Consider the following 15,022-nt stretch of genomic DNA (forward strand, 5'->3'; position numbering starts at 1 on the left):
GAAAAGAAATTAAAAGACTGGTGGTTTTTCAGGAGCCAAAAGGTAGGTTTTATTAAACAAACACGTTTTACCACGTGTATAAAAAAACAAACAGTATAAAAAACGTGTATAAAAAAACTTTAACATAATGTCATCAGTGTACAGCGAGCTTACAAAATGATGGCAACTCTCCATCCATTAAATCCTGAAGGTACAAAAATGGCACAATACAAAAATCCGGTGAGTTCATCTCTGCTTATTCTACACTTGCTCTCCAGCAAAATGCATCTCAATGGCGTGGACTAGGTCCGAACAGCATCGGGCTTGAGGAACAGTCTGCTGTGCCAGTAGTCTGGATTGTCAAAGGACGAGGTGCCACCAGGCTCTCCTGTGCCCGCGCACACCTTGATGTATCCCCCGATCCCCGTGCACCTGCCGCCGCCCGCCTCCCCCTTCACTGGGAGGTTCTGGTAGGTCGCCTGCTCCTGCCCGCTGGCGATTCCTTCAAATGTGGCCATATCCTCATACTCCTTCCCTTCTTCATCTGGCGAATTCCCTCGAAGTGCTTGTTGTTTATTTGTGTGATGGCACTCCGCTAATTGAGCCTCCTCTTCCTCGCATGTTCCATCCGACTCCACTGTGGATGTCTCGCGTCTCTGCTGTGCCTCATCTTCTGTGGAGTCGCGGCGTCTAATGTCCATGTATTCATACCTGCCTTTCCCCTGAGGCGAGCCCACGTGGTCCTCCTTGGCTTGGATCTGCTTCTCCAAACTACACTGATGCTTCTCTGTGGCCAAATTGTCCTCGAGGTTCTCGTTTACCTGCTGATCGTCGGTGGCTGGAACTGGTGTCAAGGTGTCCTCGTGGGCAGGTAAGAAAGCGAGAACGGCCGGAGAAGGTGGTGATGGGGTATCACGATGTGAAGAGTTGCCCTTTGCCGAGCAAAGGTCACCTTCAGATTTGTGGCTCATCACCTCATACTCCAGGGCCAAACTTTTCACCTTGCTTAATCCAGGCGTGACTTTACCAGCTTGTGAGAAATGACATAAGCAAATATGTCAATCAAATTACGTGCGCCCTTCACATTTTGTTTTTTACCTCTTTCTGGAGCGCGAGGTGTTCCAGGTGGGACATAACCAGAGTGGTCTGCTTCCTCCTCCTCACCGGCGGATGTCCACATCTTGTGTGAAGACGGACTCGATGCCGTGGAGAGCTTTCTGTGCCTGTCCGCTCGAGGGGCGGCCCTGTCCGAGCCAAGCCGAGACCTGTGAGGAGCGCCGGGCCTGAAGCCTTCGTCTGCCTCCCTGCCATTCCCTCTGACCTCTAACCTTTCTGGCAGCGTTCGCACTGAGCTCCGGCGGGACCTTTGGAAGCGCAGCTTCACAAAAAAGGACATATTTTAAAAGTCAACTGAAATTGTCCACGTACTATTAGAGAAAGGGGAAAAAAACCTGAGCACTACCCTGTTAATGCTGCAGGGGGCAGTAGAGTCACAGTTTCGTGATAGTAGACGATTTAAAAAAAAAAAAAAAATGGGATCCTCTTTCTTGTGTGTGTGCGTGTGTGTGTATCTAACCTGAAAAAGGCTTTCTACAGGATTTGGAGTCATGGGCAGGTAACCAACAGGTACGGCAGCGCCCTACAAGGTCACGAAAATAATGCTCACTGCTCAACATAAAGTCCCCGTCCCCCCAAAAAAAACGTTCAGCTCATTACCCGATACGAATTCATCCTTGAACGAGAGAGACTCCACGAGGGCGAATGTTGCAGAGGAGGTGTTTGGAAACCTTCCTGCAGAACCTCCTCATCTTCATCCACCAAATCGGGGTCAAGCAGCCCTCGCTCAGAATCTCTACGCTGGATGTCCTGCGAGGTGCCATCGTCCTCCCCTTCCAGCTGCAGAAGACAACCAAGTTGGAATTTGCACGTTTCCATCAGATGATGAGCTTCTCACCTTGATGACCAGGTATCTGGGCGGATCTCTCGCCATGCGTGTAAAGTCGCTAGCCAGCTCTTTGAAGGTAGGCCTTATGTTTTCATCAATCATCCAACCTGAGACGAGAACAACCAGCCGGCTTTCACATCTTGTCCGAACGTGCCACCGCTTGCGATTTTACGCCACTCACATTTGACCATGACCATGTAGACGTCGATGGTGCAGATGGGCGGTTGTGACAAACGTTCGCCTTTCTCCAGCAAACACGGAACCTCCTGGGCCGGTGCCGAGCCGTAAGGCTCCGCCCCAAAAGACATCATCTCCCATACTGTTACTCCTGCACCAAAGAGCGAGAGGTTTTTTTTGGAATCATCTTTACAGGTCATAGTCGTCAAAAGTCCAGGATTGCGTAATCAGTCAGCTCACCATAACTCCACACGTCACTTTGATGAGTGTATCTTCTGAACAAGATGCTTTCGAGAGCCATCCATTTAATGGGAGTCTGCACAAGAACATTGAGTTGGCATACAACAACGTGCGGCGTGGTAGGGGAGGGGCGGGACCTTGGTGTTGGTGTAGATGTATTTCTTGTCGTCGGGATAAAGGAGATCTGCGACGGCGTAGTCCGAGATCTGGACCTGGTAGTTGTTCTTCAGTAGGATGTTGCGTGCCGCCAGGTTCCTGTGTACCACGCAGTGTTCCTCCAAGTAGTACATCCCCTGGCAGGAAACACGTGGTGGACTCGGGTCGGTGGCACCGTGCGGACCTGAGCGGACGACTTACTTTTGCTATTTGCACACACCAGTTGAGGAGACGCTGGGGGCCCAGGCTGTTCTTGTGCTGCCTGACGTGCTCCAGCAAGGAGCCCAAGGAACTGAGCTGGGTGACCAGCTGCAGACTGGAGCCGGGACAGATGCCCAAAAGTCTGACGATGTAGGGATGGTCCAGGCTGCCCATGGCGAGCATGCGCTGCGTGGAGACGATACACGGTTGATGGACTCCAACCCTGAATGCTCATTTTCAGATGCTCGATTCTCACATCAGTTATCTCGGTGAATGTCTGACGGCCTGAGCTGTCCTGGAGAGTCTTGATGGCCACCGGGATCTTCACCGTCTCTCCATCCGGAGTCCAAAAGCCCTTTGAAGCGGAAACAAGCAGTTGAGCCGCAGTCACATATCAGGCTACAAATGACTAGCAGACGATGGCTACCCTGTGGACTGTGCCAAAGACACCAGATCCCAGAACTTTGAGCTTTTTTAGCTCTGAGGGCTTCAGGGTGTGCGCGTGAACCTTGGTTCCTTTCTCCCCGGGACCCAGTGGCTCAAAACTCTGCCAAGACACAAGACCTGGCCTGAGCACATCTCGACCGAGGTACAGAGGTGGGACTGACTCACCTCTCCGCTCTCAAGGTATCTCCGCATGGCTCTCTTGCGGCGGATGGCCAGGCCTCGGTGGTAGAGCAGGCCCAAGAAAAACAACACCAGGCAGAATATGAGGCCAGCTGGCACACCTAAGGCGATGCCTGTGATCTGGCCACTTCAGAGTGAAGATGATAGGGTGGAGACATGGGGCACACAGGTCAAAGGAAAGTTGGAACGCCATGTCGCCATTTGCTTCATGTGGCAGGAGCAGGAGACCAGATAAGATCAAACGCATCTTCTTGCGGCTTGCGCACAGCTGCGCAAAACTTACATCTCAAAGAAGAGCTGATACAAGCGTCTATTTGAATGTAATCAAGTCCAATATAAGAATCCAAGCTAGCCACAAGCCTCACTATGCTAACCCCACAATTGAGAAGTTCAGGCGGAAAAACTCACCCGCTAGCAGCCAGTCTCACAGTCTCCAAACAATCACCAAGTCCAGGGCCCGAACATCTGCAATAGACAAACGTTACAAACGTGATGTTTGGGTGCTTCAAACTAATAATCCTGATAAATGCCAGAAGTCCCACCCTTGGGTGCAATTGTGGTGACACGGTTCACAGTGACCTTCCGCGTTGGCATATTTGAAGATGAGGCCCCTCTGGCCATCGTTGACCCCGGCAGGGCAAGACGACATGCAGTAGGGACCGTCTCGAAGGTTGGTGCACGCCACGCACTCGTACGCTCCCTGGAAAATAGCCAGTTGGCAAAAGCCACTCAAAGGATGGAAGGAAATGCACGGCAATAAAATCCGTGTTAATCCATAATTTTTATTTTTTTTTGTCGGTTATTTTATACAAAGATGAAAAGGATCATAAAATATGAAGAAAGGCTGCGGTTGTTCGCACAATATGATTATCATTCAATTAATTGGAGACTATTATTTCCCTTACAGAGAACTTGCTAACGTCAACAAACCCCGTAATGTATAGTAATTCCTATGGTCCCTGAAGTAAACACTTAACTCTCGGCGTTTTTTTTTTTTTTTTTTTTTGCGATTAGATCTCGCGGGATTGGAAACGAAGAAAGTTGTTGCTGGTTGGATTTATTAAAGATGTGTTCTTAAGAACCTAAATTTGGATTTCTTTTGATGTTGATAAAACGTTACAAACCAAATGGCGACGCAATTTACTCGTTGTAGCTGTAGTACCCCTAAAACGCCAGTAGGTGTCACTATCCCTCTGCGTCAGGTGACTTCTAATTTGTGCTTAACTACAGTACAGTAACAATTAATTCGACTCAAAAGATGGCCATCAAATTTTATGAAGGCGAACCTGCTTTTGATTTTTAAATAAGAAAAATTGTTCCTACCGGCCCCGTGCAGCTGACCTTCCCGTGCAGATGTTTGCACTCGGAGTGACAGGCGACACATTCTCCGTCAGCCCTTGCAAATTCTCTCGAGGACCTATAAAAGTAGACGCCATGTTAGCTTCCATTACATCTTCATTCATTCTTTTACTTCTACAGACCCAGTTTCAAAATGGCAGCTGTCCACACAAGTGCCATTTCGGCTGTAGTTTCGACAGGAGAGACACTGGTGCGGTCCGGGGCCCCAGCAACCCGAGCTCGAACACAGCGGGTCACACACGTGACCTTCAGCGACTACAGCAATCAAATCCAAGAATTAAAATGCGCTGACATTTTTCCGAAGGTCCCAGCTCACCGCATTGGTCCAGCGGCTTGTTGCTGTTGAAGCTGTTGACTCGGAGCCGTCCCCCTCGGAACAGCTTAGCCCAGTTGACGGTGTGGTGGTAGCAGAGCTCGGGGTTCTGGCTGATGTAGACGCTTCCGTCGCTGATCTCGCGGAGGGAACGTAGACCCAGCGAGGTGAGCGTGGAAATGCACATCACCATCAGAGAGAAGCGTCTGTGATTGACACATTGGGCATAAATGGGCCAGAAAAGAAAATGGGCACATCAGGACTTACCTGTGAAGTGACCTCCCTTGAATGGTGGTGAGACTGGAAAAGACGGATAAATCGCTGAGCTCTTTTGGCCACGACTGGATGTTGAGGATGTCTGGTTGTGCGACACAGTCAAACATCTGCTCAACTCGATAATGACGACAAAGTGGAGCAGACGTCGTACCGGTTATCTCTCGAACGGTGCGGAACACTTCTAGCTTCTTAGCATCCAGAGGTGGGATGTTCTTGAAGTCATCTCTAAGGAAGGCAAAGGTTAAAGGGCACACTAGACCCAATTTAGCGATACACGCTAGCGACTTAATTGGCTTGGGCATACCCGAGAATGCCCGTGACTAAGAAGTGAAGACTTCCTTGGATTTTGGTACAGTTGATGAAGCTGTCAATATTGCTGGAGTCCACAGTCTGCCTATGTTCTGCCCCGGTGCCTTCACACACTGTCGAAAAAGAGGATTAGAGGATTCCACTTTCCGCTCAATTTGAGAATTTTTCCGAGTTAAACCTTTGGGGCAGAGTCCAACGCAGGGCTCGCAACGTCTGTGGCCTTCTCGCTCCACCTCCATCTTGCCTGAAGGACAGACGCTCACGCAGGAGCTGCCGTCCACCACGAAATGAGCTAGGAGGAAAAGCCACAAAAGAAGTGAGGCTGAAGAAGAAGGAAAAAAAAAAACAGGGACTTCATTGGCGCACTCACCGGGGCACTGAGAGACACAAATGGATCCGTATTGATATTTAGCGTTGGGGTTGCTCTCCATCTGGAACGTCTGCTTGTTGTAGATGAGAGCTTGCGGACATTGAGGCACGCATGCTCCCGAGTCGTTGAAATGACGACATGCCTACGCGCACACAAATGGAGCCGAGACTTCAATTGTCAGCTTTGAAAGTTTTTTTCTTCTTGTCCTATGGAGGTATTTGTGACAGACCGATTTCCGTTTTAGCAATGCGGAAAGATGGAAATACAGGGATTTAGGTGATAGCTGAGAGGTGAGAGAGAGAGAGAGAGAGAGAGAGAGAGAGAGAGAGAGAGAGAGAGAGAGAGGAGAGAGAAAGAAAACAAGAAAGAGAGCGAGAGAAAGAGAGAGAGAGAGAGAGAGAGAGAGAGAGAGAGAGAGAGAGAGAGAGAGAGAGCGCAAAAGAGAGAGAGAGAGAGAGAAAGAGAAAGAGAGAAAAAAGAAAGAGAAAAAGATAGAGATAGACAGAGAGAAATAGAGAGAAAAAAGAAAAAGAAAATGATAGAGATAGATAGAGATTGAGAAATACATAGATAGATAGATAGATAGATAGATAGATAGATAGATAGATAGATAGATAGATAGATAGATAGATAGATGGATGGATGGATGGATGGATGGATGGATGGATGGATGGATGGATGGATGGATGGATGGATGGATGGATGGATGGATGGATGGATGGATGGATGGATAGATAGATAGATAGATAGATAGATAGATAGATAGATAGATAGATAGATAGATAGATACGTAGATAGATAGATAGATAGATAGATAGATAGATAGATAGATAGATAGACAAACAAATAACTAAACAAACAAAATAAACAAAAAAAATAAATAAATAAACAAACGAACAAATAAAATAAATAATGAAAAAGTAAATAAATAAATAAACAAACAAACAAATAAATAAATAAATAAATAAATAAATAAATAAATAAATAAATAAATACATAAATAAATACATAAATAAATAAACAAACAGTGTCTATAAATAACGTAAACTAATTGCAGCACTTACAAAACAGTGGACATCCAGAGGGCCCGTGCATCCCGCCGCACACTCGGTATGACAGCAATCCCTGGGGCTGGTCCCAAAACAACGACCGTTACACTGTGGAGCGCACAGCGTCTTTGTCACTGAAAGGCACACAAGCCACACAAGTTTTAAATTCCGTCCGCTCTTGAATGCAACGAAAAATGGGAGCAATTGTGCACTCACAGATCTGACAGTGCTTCTCACTTGGCCCCCAGCAATAATGGCCACAGGATTTGTGGCAAGGCCCTGAGACAATCAAGGAAAAAATCACAATGTGCACCAGTAAAAGCAGTTCATTCATTTTTCAGCTGCTCCAACCTCTGTCGCCATTGTAGTAGATGTCAATAGGAGCGTTGGCGTCCCTGATGATATCTTGCCAGAAGACCCACGGACTATAACTCAAGTATTTATTATTAATGATCTGTACCCCTCCCTCCAAAATTTCTGCAAGGAAAGAGTGGACTGGTTAACTTTCATGAAAGTACATTTTGATGATTTTATTCATCTCACTGGTGGTGTTAATTGATTTTTTTTTTAAAGAAAGAGTGTACAATATAATGTCTACAATAGAATATAAAATAATAATAACAATAATAATAATAATAATAATAATAATAAAATATAAATAAAATATTGGTCAAATGAAAAATACATAAATAAATAAATAAATAAATAAATAAATAAATAAATAAATAAATAAATAAATAAATAAATAAATAAATAAATAAATAAATAAATATTTCTGGTTAAAATAAATAATGGCCATGTATTTTTGGTTTTTGCTTTGACTTGCGAGTGCAAATTTGACATACGATACCTCCAGTTCATTGACACTTGACAGCATCAGTTTGGTAAACAGGATTGTGAAATCCAAAACTCTAAAAAAATTCTCCAAGCTGAGAATTGTCTATTTAAAGCAAGCAAACATCATTGTCACCTGTCAGATTGGTGAGGCCGAGCCGCCGCAAGCCGTGCGATCCGTCCTTGGGATAGTTGAGGTAAACGGAGAGAGCAAAGCGCCGTTCGTAAAGGCTGCTTCCTCTGATGACCCGCAATTGCTCCAGGGGAATTTCCCCAAAATGATTCATGGCGATGAGCACGTAGCCGGTCACCTCGCGGATTGTCTGCACACAAGAAGACGCTTACCAAGCCGCTTGTGGTGCACATTGTTGTTTTATTTTTACCTTAAGGAAAGAGAAATCCCAATCGCTCTCAATCTGCGTGACTTCCAGATTTCCCATGATGATTTCACAGCCGTCATAGCGCTCCTTGATCAGGTTGTATTGATTCTCCTGAGAGCCTGTGGAGCTCAATCCATTCTGGGTGCCAAGACACACCGCTAACACACAGGAGAGGAAGACACACATCAATGCGGTAAAACACACCCTCAACCAAATATGCAAACACACTCTTTGGTGTCCCGCAAGGCTCAATTTCGCATCCCCTTCTGTTTTCTATTAATTGCTGCCACTGCATCTTTCGGCCTTCATAAAATACCATATAATACTCAGCTCAGTAGTTTCCTTTAAGCTCCATGCTGCACATTTACACCTAAACAATCTTTCCATGTCGAACAAATGGGTGTATGAGTGAGTTCCTGCTTGTCAGTTCTGCAGCTGGATGAAAAATGTGCAGAAGAGCAAAACTGTGGACAGTTCATCACTTGGACACACAGAGCCCCAGGCTGACGGAATTGACGACTTGGGGTCGAAGAGAAAGGGCTTCTCTCATACAAACTTCTTATTGTGATGAAGCTATAAATGTGGACAGTCTCTCTCTCTCTCTCTCTCTCTCTCTGCAGTGACAGTACTTAGTGTGTGTGTTCTTGGGGTTCACTACAGTACATATATGTGTGGCAGAGGTTGTGGTGCTGAGACAATGGCTGGTGTGTGAGTCGTCGTTTCTTCTGGCACTGGGAAGGGAAATATCATGTCAACATTTCTGTGCAAACAAAATGGCATCGGTCGATTAAAGCAACGTCTTCTGCATGGATTACGTTTGGAAATCCGTGAGATGTCAACTGATAACGTCTGGCTTTCACGAAATTGCCAAATTGCACGTTGCCTGGTGAAAAAGTTCGATTGCTTCCGTTCATCAGTGGCAGTTTGCTAGATTCAAGCACGAAGAACGTGAATATGAATAAAGGTTGCTCACTTACCATCATGCGTTGGAGTCAAAGTCGCTTGCGGACTCCACAGCAATGCCACGGACACGCAAATGACGAGCCACTGCTTCATATTTTCTCAAGTATGACCATATCACACCAGTCTTGACTTCATCCGACCTTCCTCGTCGTCCTTTTTGTGTAAAAAGAACAGATGAAGGCGCCTGATGAGTTGATGAAAAGAGGCAACAAGTGGCATTTTGTTTTGAGCAAGAACTTCCCTCCCTGAGCGGCTGCTCTGATTGGCCAGGGACAAGCGGCCGGGCGGGCTTCTTCCACCTATCCCAGCTCGGTCCGTCGTTTTGTTTTTGTTGTTGTCACTGAATACGTAGGATGTGTAGAATGATTCAACATAAAATAATTTGCCTTAATAATAATTTTGGTTGTACTTGTTTTTTTGTTGTAAAAAAAAAAAAGGGTCGGTGGCTTTTTTTAGACTACTTTTTTCGATCTGCTATACAATACGCTCTGAACGTTACGCGTCCATCAAAAGGAAGCACAGATGCGTCTCATGGCGGTCCGAGTAACGTCAGAGGCGACTCTGTTGGTTGTGTAAAAAGCAGTATTGTCCCCCCCCCCCCTCGTGCAGCCTGCTTCTTAATCACCTCTTTGATGCACATGGAGCAGCCGGCCACAATGTGAGCATTGTCAAATGGTCGAGTCACTACTCAGCCCCATAACAGGCTTAATTTGTGCAAAAGGCCTCAAAGTCGGCAAGATTCCTCAGACAGCTAAACAACTCACTGCCCGGCAAGTGTGAGCAACTTTTACTGATAAATTGTGACTCATGGATGCTACATTTAAAGTTACTGGAAAGTGTGGAAAAAAAAATGCATGGCTTCTAATTTGGAGGCATCATAAAAATAGTGTTGTTATCGAGCCTGCCCATCTGTAAGTGATTTTAAAAAAAATTAGCAAGACATTATCGAGACGAGAATGTATTGAGATGGAGATGAGACCAAAGTGAACATGCATATAAAAAAGTTGACTTTTTTATATTTTTTATATGCATATTTACTTTGAATTTAGGGCTTTTAATGAGTCTTTAAAAATACCTTTACTGGATTTCTGTTGTCTTGAAAAATATTTGTTTTTAATTGAATTAATTAGACAAATTTGATGAATGTTAAGCAATTCATTGTAGAGGACGAGAAATATGATTATTCATCCTCAAAAGACGCACTGGAAATATTTATTGACATAATCTACAATCACATTGGCTTCGCACATTGGCAGTCAATTAACGGAGGAAAAACTTGGCTCGTAATTGGTGTCATCCTTCCATGTTGTTCTACCTTGTTTTTGAAGCATACTGAAATATGGCGGACCCACTTGTGTGACTTTCTGGCGTCTTCCCTGCTAAAAGATTAGCATGCGTTCAACTTGCTCGTGCTCGGCGTGCTCCGCGTGCTCGCGCTCTCGTTTCCTCCATACTTTTTTTCTGGGCCCGCCCACGAAACGAGCAATTAAGCGGGATAATAATGTCATGTACTCAAACACAATATGAAAGCATATTAGAAAAATAATAATGAATAGAAAACAATTGACTCCCCAAATTAATGTATAAAAATGAAAATATTAATTGGCTACAAAATCATGTGGCTTGAAGAGAGATGTAAAATGTTCTATTTTATCCAGATGTTTTTTGTCAGCTTTTGTGCTCAAACTTTAATAATGGATGCCTCTTGTTATGTTTTTAGTTTGTCATATTTAAAAAAATGCTTACGATAGCGCCGCTCTAAAATTACAAAAATGGTCCATGCCTCTGTTGCCCAGCAGGAGGCGACAAAGCTTCAGGTTGAAGTTGAAAGCCCCTTCACTTGCTCCGGCCCCTGCCCTGCTCTGACCTGAGAAAATGATCGCAGCCAAAATGTCTGCAAAGCAGCACGACTTAATGAGATGCAGAAAATGAAAAAAAAAGTGAGAGCGCAAGAGAAGTGCTCAATTGTCCATTTGTTTTTGAAGACAATAGAAATCAACTCTCCTCCTCCTCCTTGGTTGTTGTCGAACGTCCTCGATGAGTTTAGTGTCAGCCATGCAGTCTCCGATGTGGCCCCTCCCAATTAAGGCGAACTGCGGGAGGGTGACTGCTGTGGCCTTTTGCAGTTATGTCTCCCTTCAAAGATTGATGAATCGATTGTGGAGCTGCTGCCGGTGTGTCTGTGCCCTGGGCGAAGGCGTCCCGGTTACGGGTGGGAATCCCAGCTATGGCATCTACCCTGGGGCGACTATTGTAGCTGTCCTGCAGGGGGCCGCAGAGCTGGTGGCCCCGGGAGCCAAGTGGAGCAACTCGGACTCACATACTGCTGTCACATCCCTGGAGACACATAGGGCTGCTCTTGTGCCAAGAAAAAGCAAGTCCACATTCACCTAAATGTTTTTGGAACAGTTTTTCTGGCATATAAATATATATAGTAGTTGCTTCCAGAACAGAGCTGAAAAGCAAAACATTCAATCAATGTCCGTCGGATAGAAGCGAGTCAACGCTGGCTCCACCCCCTTGTTCTGACGTCACACTTGCGTCAGGACGGTTCCACTTTACATATGAGGGGGGTCGCTGATGGTGGAACACTTGACTGTCTTGTGAGTTCGATTCCCGCATATCATATGTGTAATGATAAAAAAAAAAAAAAACCTCACACAGACGCCTTTAGGAGCGAGCGTCGGTATTTATTTACAGCAGTTGACAGCCAGTCGCGCCGCCCGCAAGCCCGATTTGTCTGTCTTCACATGCAGCATGGGAAACAATCGCATTCTTTTCATTTTCTTCTTTCACTGCTTCCACTCGCAAAGAAGTGATATACAGTATTGAATAGTAACACTTCAAATCTGCTTTACAATAAATAAATTTTGCTGAAATATAATTATTAAGTGCATTATTGGGGTAAATAAATGCATGTAATCTAAAAAAAAAAGGAAATATATGTATTTCAATGTAAGTCAAATATGCCTTTGATTCTATTGCAAATAATGTTGAGTTTTGACGACATCTTGCTAGTCCCACGATACTAACATATCATTTACATCAAGTACAATTAGGTAACATATTATTACTCCACCTGCAGCACAAGTGTAGACCTGGACAAAATCAGACGCCAAAAAAGGGAAAATACACGTGGCGGTTCCGAAACATATCCCGTCGTACATCCCGATGTACGGATCCAGTGTGGAGAAAGCAACGCATTGAAATCACACACATTAAATAATAAAAAACTCTCACAGAAGATCCAAACAAACCAATCAAATAAATAATCAAGTCAAAGAACAACAGAGATCTTTGTTTTGGGGGGGGAAGGCCGCCGAGTCAGGGATTTCTCGGCACCGCCTCTCCGTGTCAACTCGATGCGTCTGGACCTGGATGGAGCTGGTTTTTCACTTTTTGTTCTTCAGCTGATTGGCCAGCCAGTCCAGGCCCTCGTAAAGACCGTCGCCGCTGGTGGCGCAGGTGGCCTGAATGTACCAGTTGCGGTGGCGAAGGGAGTGCAGGCCCAGCTTGTCGGTGATCTCCGCCGCATTCATAGCATTGGGCAGGTCCTGATAAAACAACAAAAGTGGTCGTTGCGTCACGCACCCCCGGGCGGGTCCGAGCGAGTCCGCACCTGCTTGTTGGCGAAGACGAGAAGGACGGCATCCCGCAGCTCGTCCTCGGCCAGCATCCTCATGAGTTCCTCTCGAGCTTCGTTGACGCGCTCGCGGTCGTTGCTGTCCACCACAAAGATCAAGCCTGCGCAGGTGGGATGACGGCGAATATGCTAAATTGACCTCCTGCAAAATCTGATTCTGCTGACATCAGCATGAGTGGCCACTTACCCTGAGTGTTTTGGAAGTAGTGCCTCCACAGGGGACGAATCTTATCCTGGCCGCCCACGTCCCAAACAGTGAAGCTGATGTTCTTGTACTCCACCGTCTCAACGTTGAAGCCTGAGGAAATGACAAAGGAGTTGCACAAGCTGGATTTTTTTTTTTTGGGTGGTTCTCGCCTCACACACCAATGGTGGGAATGGTGGTGACGATCTCGCCCAGCTTCAGCTTGTAAAGGATGGTGGTTTTCCCCGCAGCGTCCAACCCCACCATGAGAATCCGCATCTCCTTTTTCCCAATCAGGCTCTTCAACAGGTTTCCAAAGATGTTGCCCATGATGACCAGCGGCCCGCTCCTCAGCTGCAACAGAACTATGACGCCGGAACTCTTAAAAACCACGCGGCACATTTGTAATGCCTTCACCTCTCAGAAGAAATGAAACACATACAAAAGCTGGAGGTGAAAGTTCAAACCAAAGTTAATCATGATCAGCACTGACACAGTCGGCCGTACAGGTAAATAATCACTACATCGGGGCAGTGCAGGAGAAGTAGGTGCAATTGTGTGTTATGAAACAAAACTCCACGCAATCTCGAAAGAGACAAATTCCAAAACAAATCATGAATTAGCATCGAGTATGCTGGCCGAGAACCAGACTGCATGCTGCAGTATGCTGCAGTCGCTTCAGCCGCGTGGACCGAATCGATTGCCTCGCGAGACATCCAGACATTGATGATAATTATTATTACTATAACGATGCAGTGTTCAAATGATAAGCATTAAAAGTCCATCTTTGCTAAATAAATTAAAGCCATATTATTCGCCCCTTGAGTGTGTGTGTGCGTGCGCGTGTGCGGCAATCGTCGCATAGTCACGACTAGCACTCCGCTCGCCTTAATGTGGTCGATTAAAGAGCGTTAATTGAGTAATATTTGTTAGGGAAAAGGTTTAGGGTATGTCACATTAACGTGGGCACAATTGTCACTTCTCCTCGTCGAAATGATGGCGCAATTCGTTTGCACTTACCGTCAACGGGAGGCTGCCAGCTGGATGAAGGAGAGAGTCAGGTTCGTCGCAAATCCCGCGATGACACGCCTGCGTAGTCTCGCGGGATTTGTATAGATGAGCGCAACGGTACAACGATCATGCTGTTTAATGTCTTCTCCTAAAACGGCCGTTTTTTGTTTTGTTTTGTTTTGTTTTGTTTTGTTTTGTTTTGTTTTGTTTTGTTTTGTTTTGTTTTGTTTTGTTTTGTTTTGTTTTGTTTTGTTTTGTGTTTTGTTTTTGCGTTTTACTAATTTCTTCAGTTTTACCAAGGACTGCTCATGTGAACTGAACCATTGTGACACAAAGTAAGAATCTAAAGTGTTTGAATAATTAACACTAGGATCGTCTTAATAAATAAGTAAAGTGTAATAGGATGCTTTGTGACTCCTTCTGCCACATAATTAGCTCGACAAGTGTATAAGCACACAGTACTTGGCTGAAATTAAATATTTTAACGACGAAAATATGGCACCCCCCCTTACCTCCAAAATAGTTTGTTCCATGACCTTTTTTGATCAACTATGACCCCAACACAATCTCTCACCACTTGTGCAGCTCAAAATTATTTTTTTTAAACAAGGGAACAAAACATCAACGTGACAACCCTTGAAAACTATTTATTGTTGTAAAAGTAGATACAACGAGGTTGGTGAATACACAATGTTGCATTTTAGCAAGTTGCGTAAATTCAAATTTCTCCCACAACTGTGTGTGAATGGCGACAACAGGAAGGCTGCGCAACAAAACACAAACGCTTTGAGTCAATCTAGAATGTGCTCCGACAAATATTAAGCAGGAAAATTAAAATTCTGCGACAGTTTTCAGCACTCGCTCACATGATGTGTTTATCACAAATAAAGGACAGGGAATAAAGTGGCGAGCAGATGTTTGCAGCTGCACGCCAGATTTGGGGGTGGAGCAGACTCATGGCGGGGTTTGTGTGAGCCCAGAGTTTTGGTGAGGGTTACGCGGGGGT

At 45.2% G+C, this 15,022-nt stretch overlaps 2 protein-coding genes across 3 annotated transcripts; both read right to left on the bottom strand.

The window, feature by feature from the left end:
* Window positions 1-21: 21 nt before the first annotated feature.
* Window positions 22-9,400, bottom strand: erbb3b (erb-b2 receptor tyrosine kinase 3b). Its single transcript, XM_049752917.2, has 28 exons — window positions 9,193-9,400; window positions 8,219-8,373; window positions 7,972-8,158; window positions 7,353-7,478; window positions 7,218-7,280; window positions 7,017-7,135; window positions 5,953-6,094; window positions 5,761-5,874; window positions 5,578-5,695; window positions 5,425-5,498; window positions 5,265-5,355; window positions 5,001-5,203; window positions 4,807-4,939; window positions 4,649-4,742; window positions 3,868-4,025; window positions 3,734-3,790; window positions 3,311-3,452; window positions 3,126-3,245; window positions 2,955-3,053; window positions 2,699-2,884; window positions 2,479-2,634; window positions 2,342-2,417; window positions 2,106-2,252; window positions 1,934-2,031; window positions 1,696-1,875; window positions 1,556-1,618; window positions 1,078-1,357; window positions 22-1,009 (listed from the first exon to the last, which is right to left on the bottom strand). Exons 1-28 carry the CDS (start codon window positions 9,269-9,271, stop codon window positions 282-284), a joined length of 4,188 nt encoding a protein of 1,395 aa, XP_049608874.1. The 5' UTR covers window positions 9,272-9,400; the 3' UTR covers window positions 22-281.
* Window positions 9,401-11,847: 2,447 nt separating this feature from the next.
* arf3a (ADP-ribosylation factor 3a) lies at window positions 11,848-14,143 on the bottom strand. 2 transcript variants are annotated; one of them, XM_049754538.2, is made up of 5 exons: window positions 14,026-14,143; window positions 13,188-13,370; window positions 13,009-13,119; window positions 12,798-12,922; window positions 11,848-12,732 (listed from the first exon to the last, which is right to left on the bottom strand). In XM_049754538.2, the coding sequence occupies exons 2-5, from the start codon at window positions 13,333-13,335 to the stop codon at window positions 12,571-12,573; spliced, it is 546 nt and encodes a 181-aa protein (XP_049610495.1). In that variant the 5' UTR covers window positions 13,336-13,370; window positions 14,026-14,143; the 3' UTR covers window positions 11,848-12,570. The 2 variants fall into 2 exon arrangements, with proteins under 2 accessions (XP_049610495.1, XP_049610496.1); XM_049754539.2 differs by lacking the exon at window positions 14,026-14,143 and adding an exon at window positions 13,893-14,014.
* Window positions 14,144-15,022: the final 879 nt, after the last annotated feature.

Source organism: Syngnathus scovelli, chromosome 2 (assembly GCF_024217435.2).
Source record: "Syngnathus scovelli strain Florida chromosome 2, RoL_Ssco_1.2, whole genome shotgun sequence".
Lineage (NCBI taxonomy): Eukaryota > Metazoa > Chordata > Actinopteri > Syngnathiformes > Syngnathidae > Syngnathus > Syngnathus scovelli.

Bases quoted from the DNA above. Each gene is read 5' to 3' on its own strand.
- erbb3b (XM_049752917.2), bottom strand. From the start codon at position 9,271: ATGAAGCAGTGGCTCGTCATTTGCGTGTCCGTGGCATTGCTGTGGAGT. The intron at 7,281-7,352 runs GTTGGAGCAGCT...TGATTGTCTCAG, and splicing joins CTACTACAATGGCGACAGAG to GGCCTTGCCACAAATCCTGT. The intron at 3,791-3,867 runs GTGGGACTTCTG...TGTCTATTGCAG, and splicing joins CACCACAATTGCACCCAAGG to ATGTTCGGGCCCTGGACTTG.
- arf3a (XM_049754538.2), bottom strand. From the start codon at position 13,335: ATGGGCAACATCTTTGGAAACCTGTTGAAGAGCCTGATTGGGAAAAAG. The intron at 13,120-13,187 runs GTGTGTGAGGCG...TCATTTCCTCAG, and splicing joins CACCACCATTCCCACCATTG to GCTTCAACGTTGAGACGGTG. The intron at 12,733-12,797 runs GTGCGGACTCGC...TTGTTTTATCAG, and splicing joins TCGTCTTCGCCAACAAGCAG to GACCTGCCCAATGCTATGAA.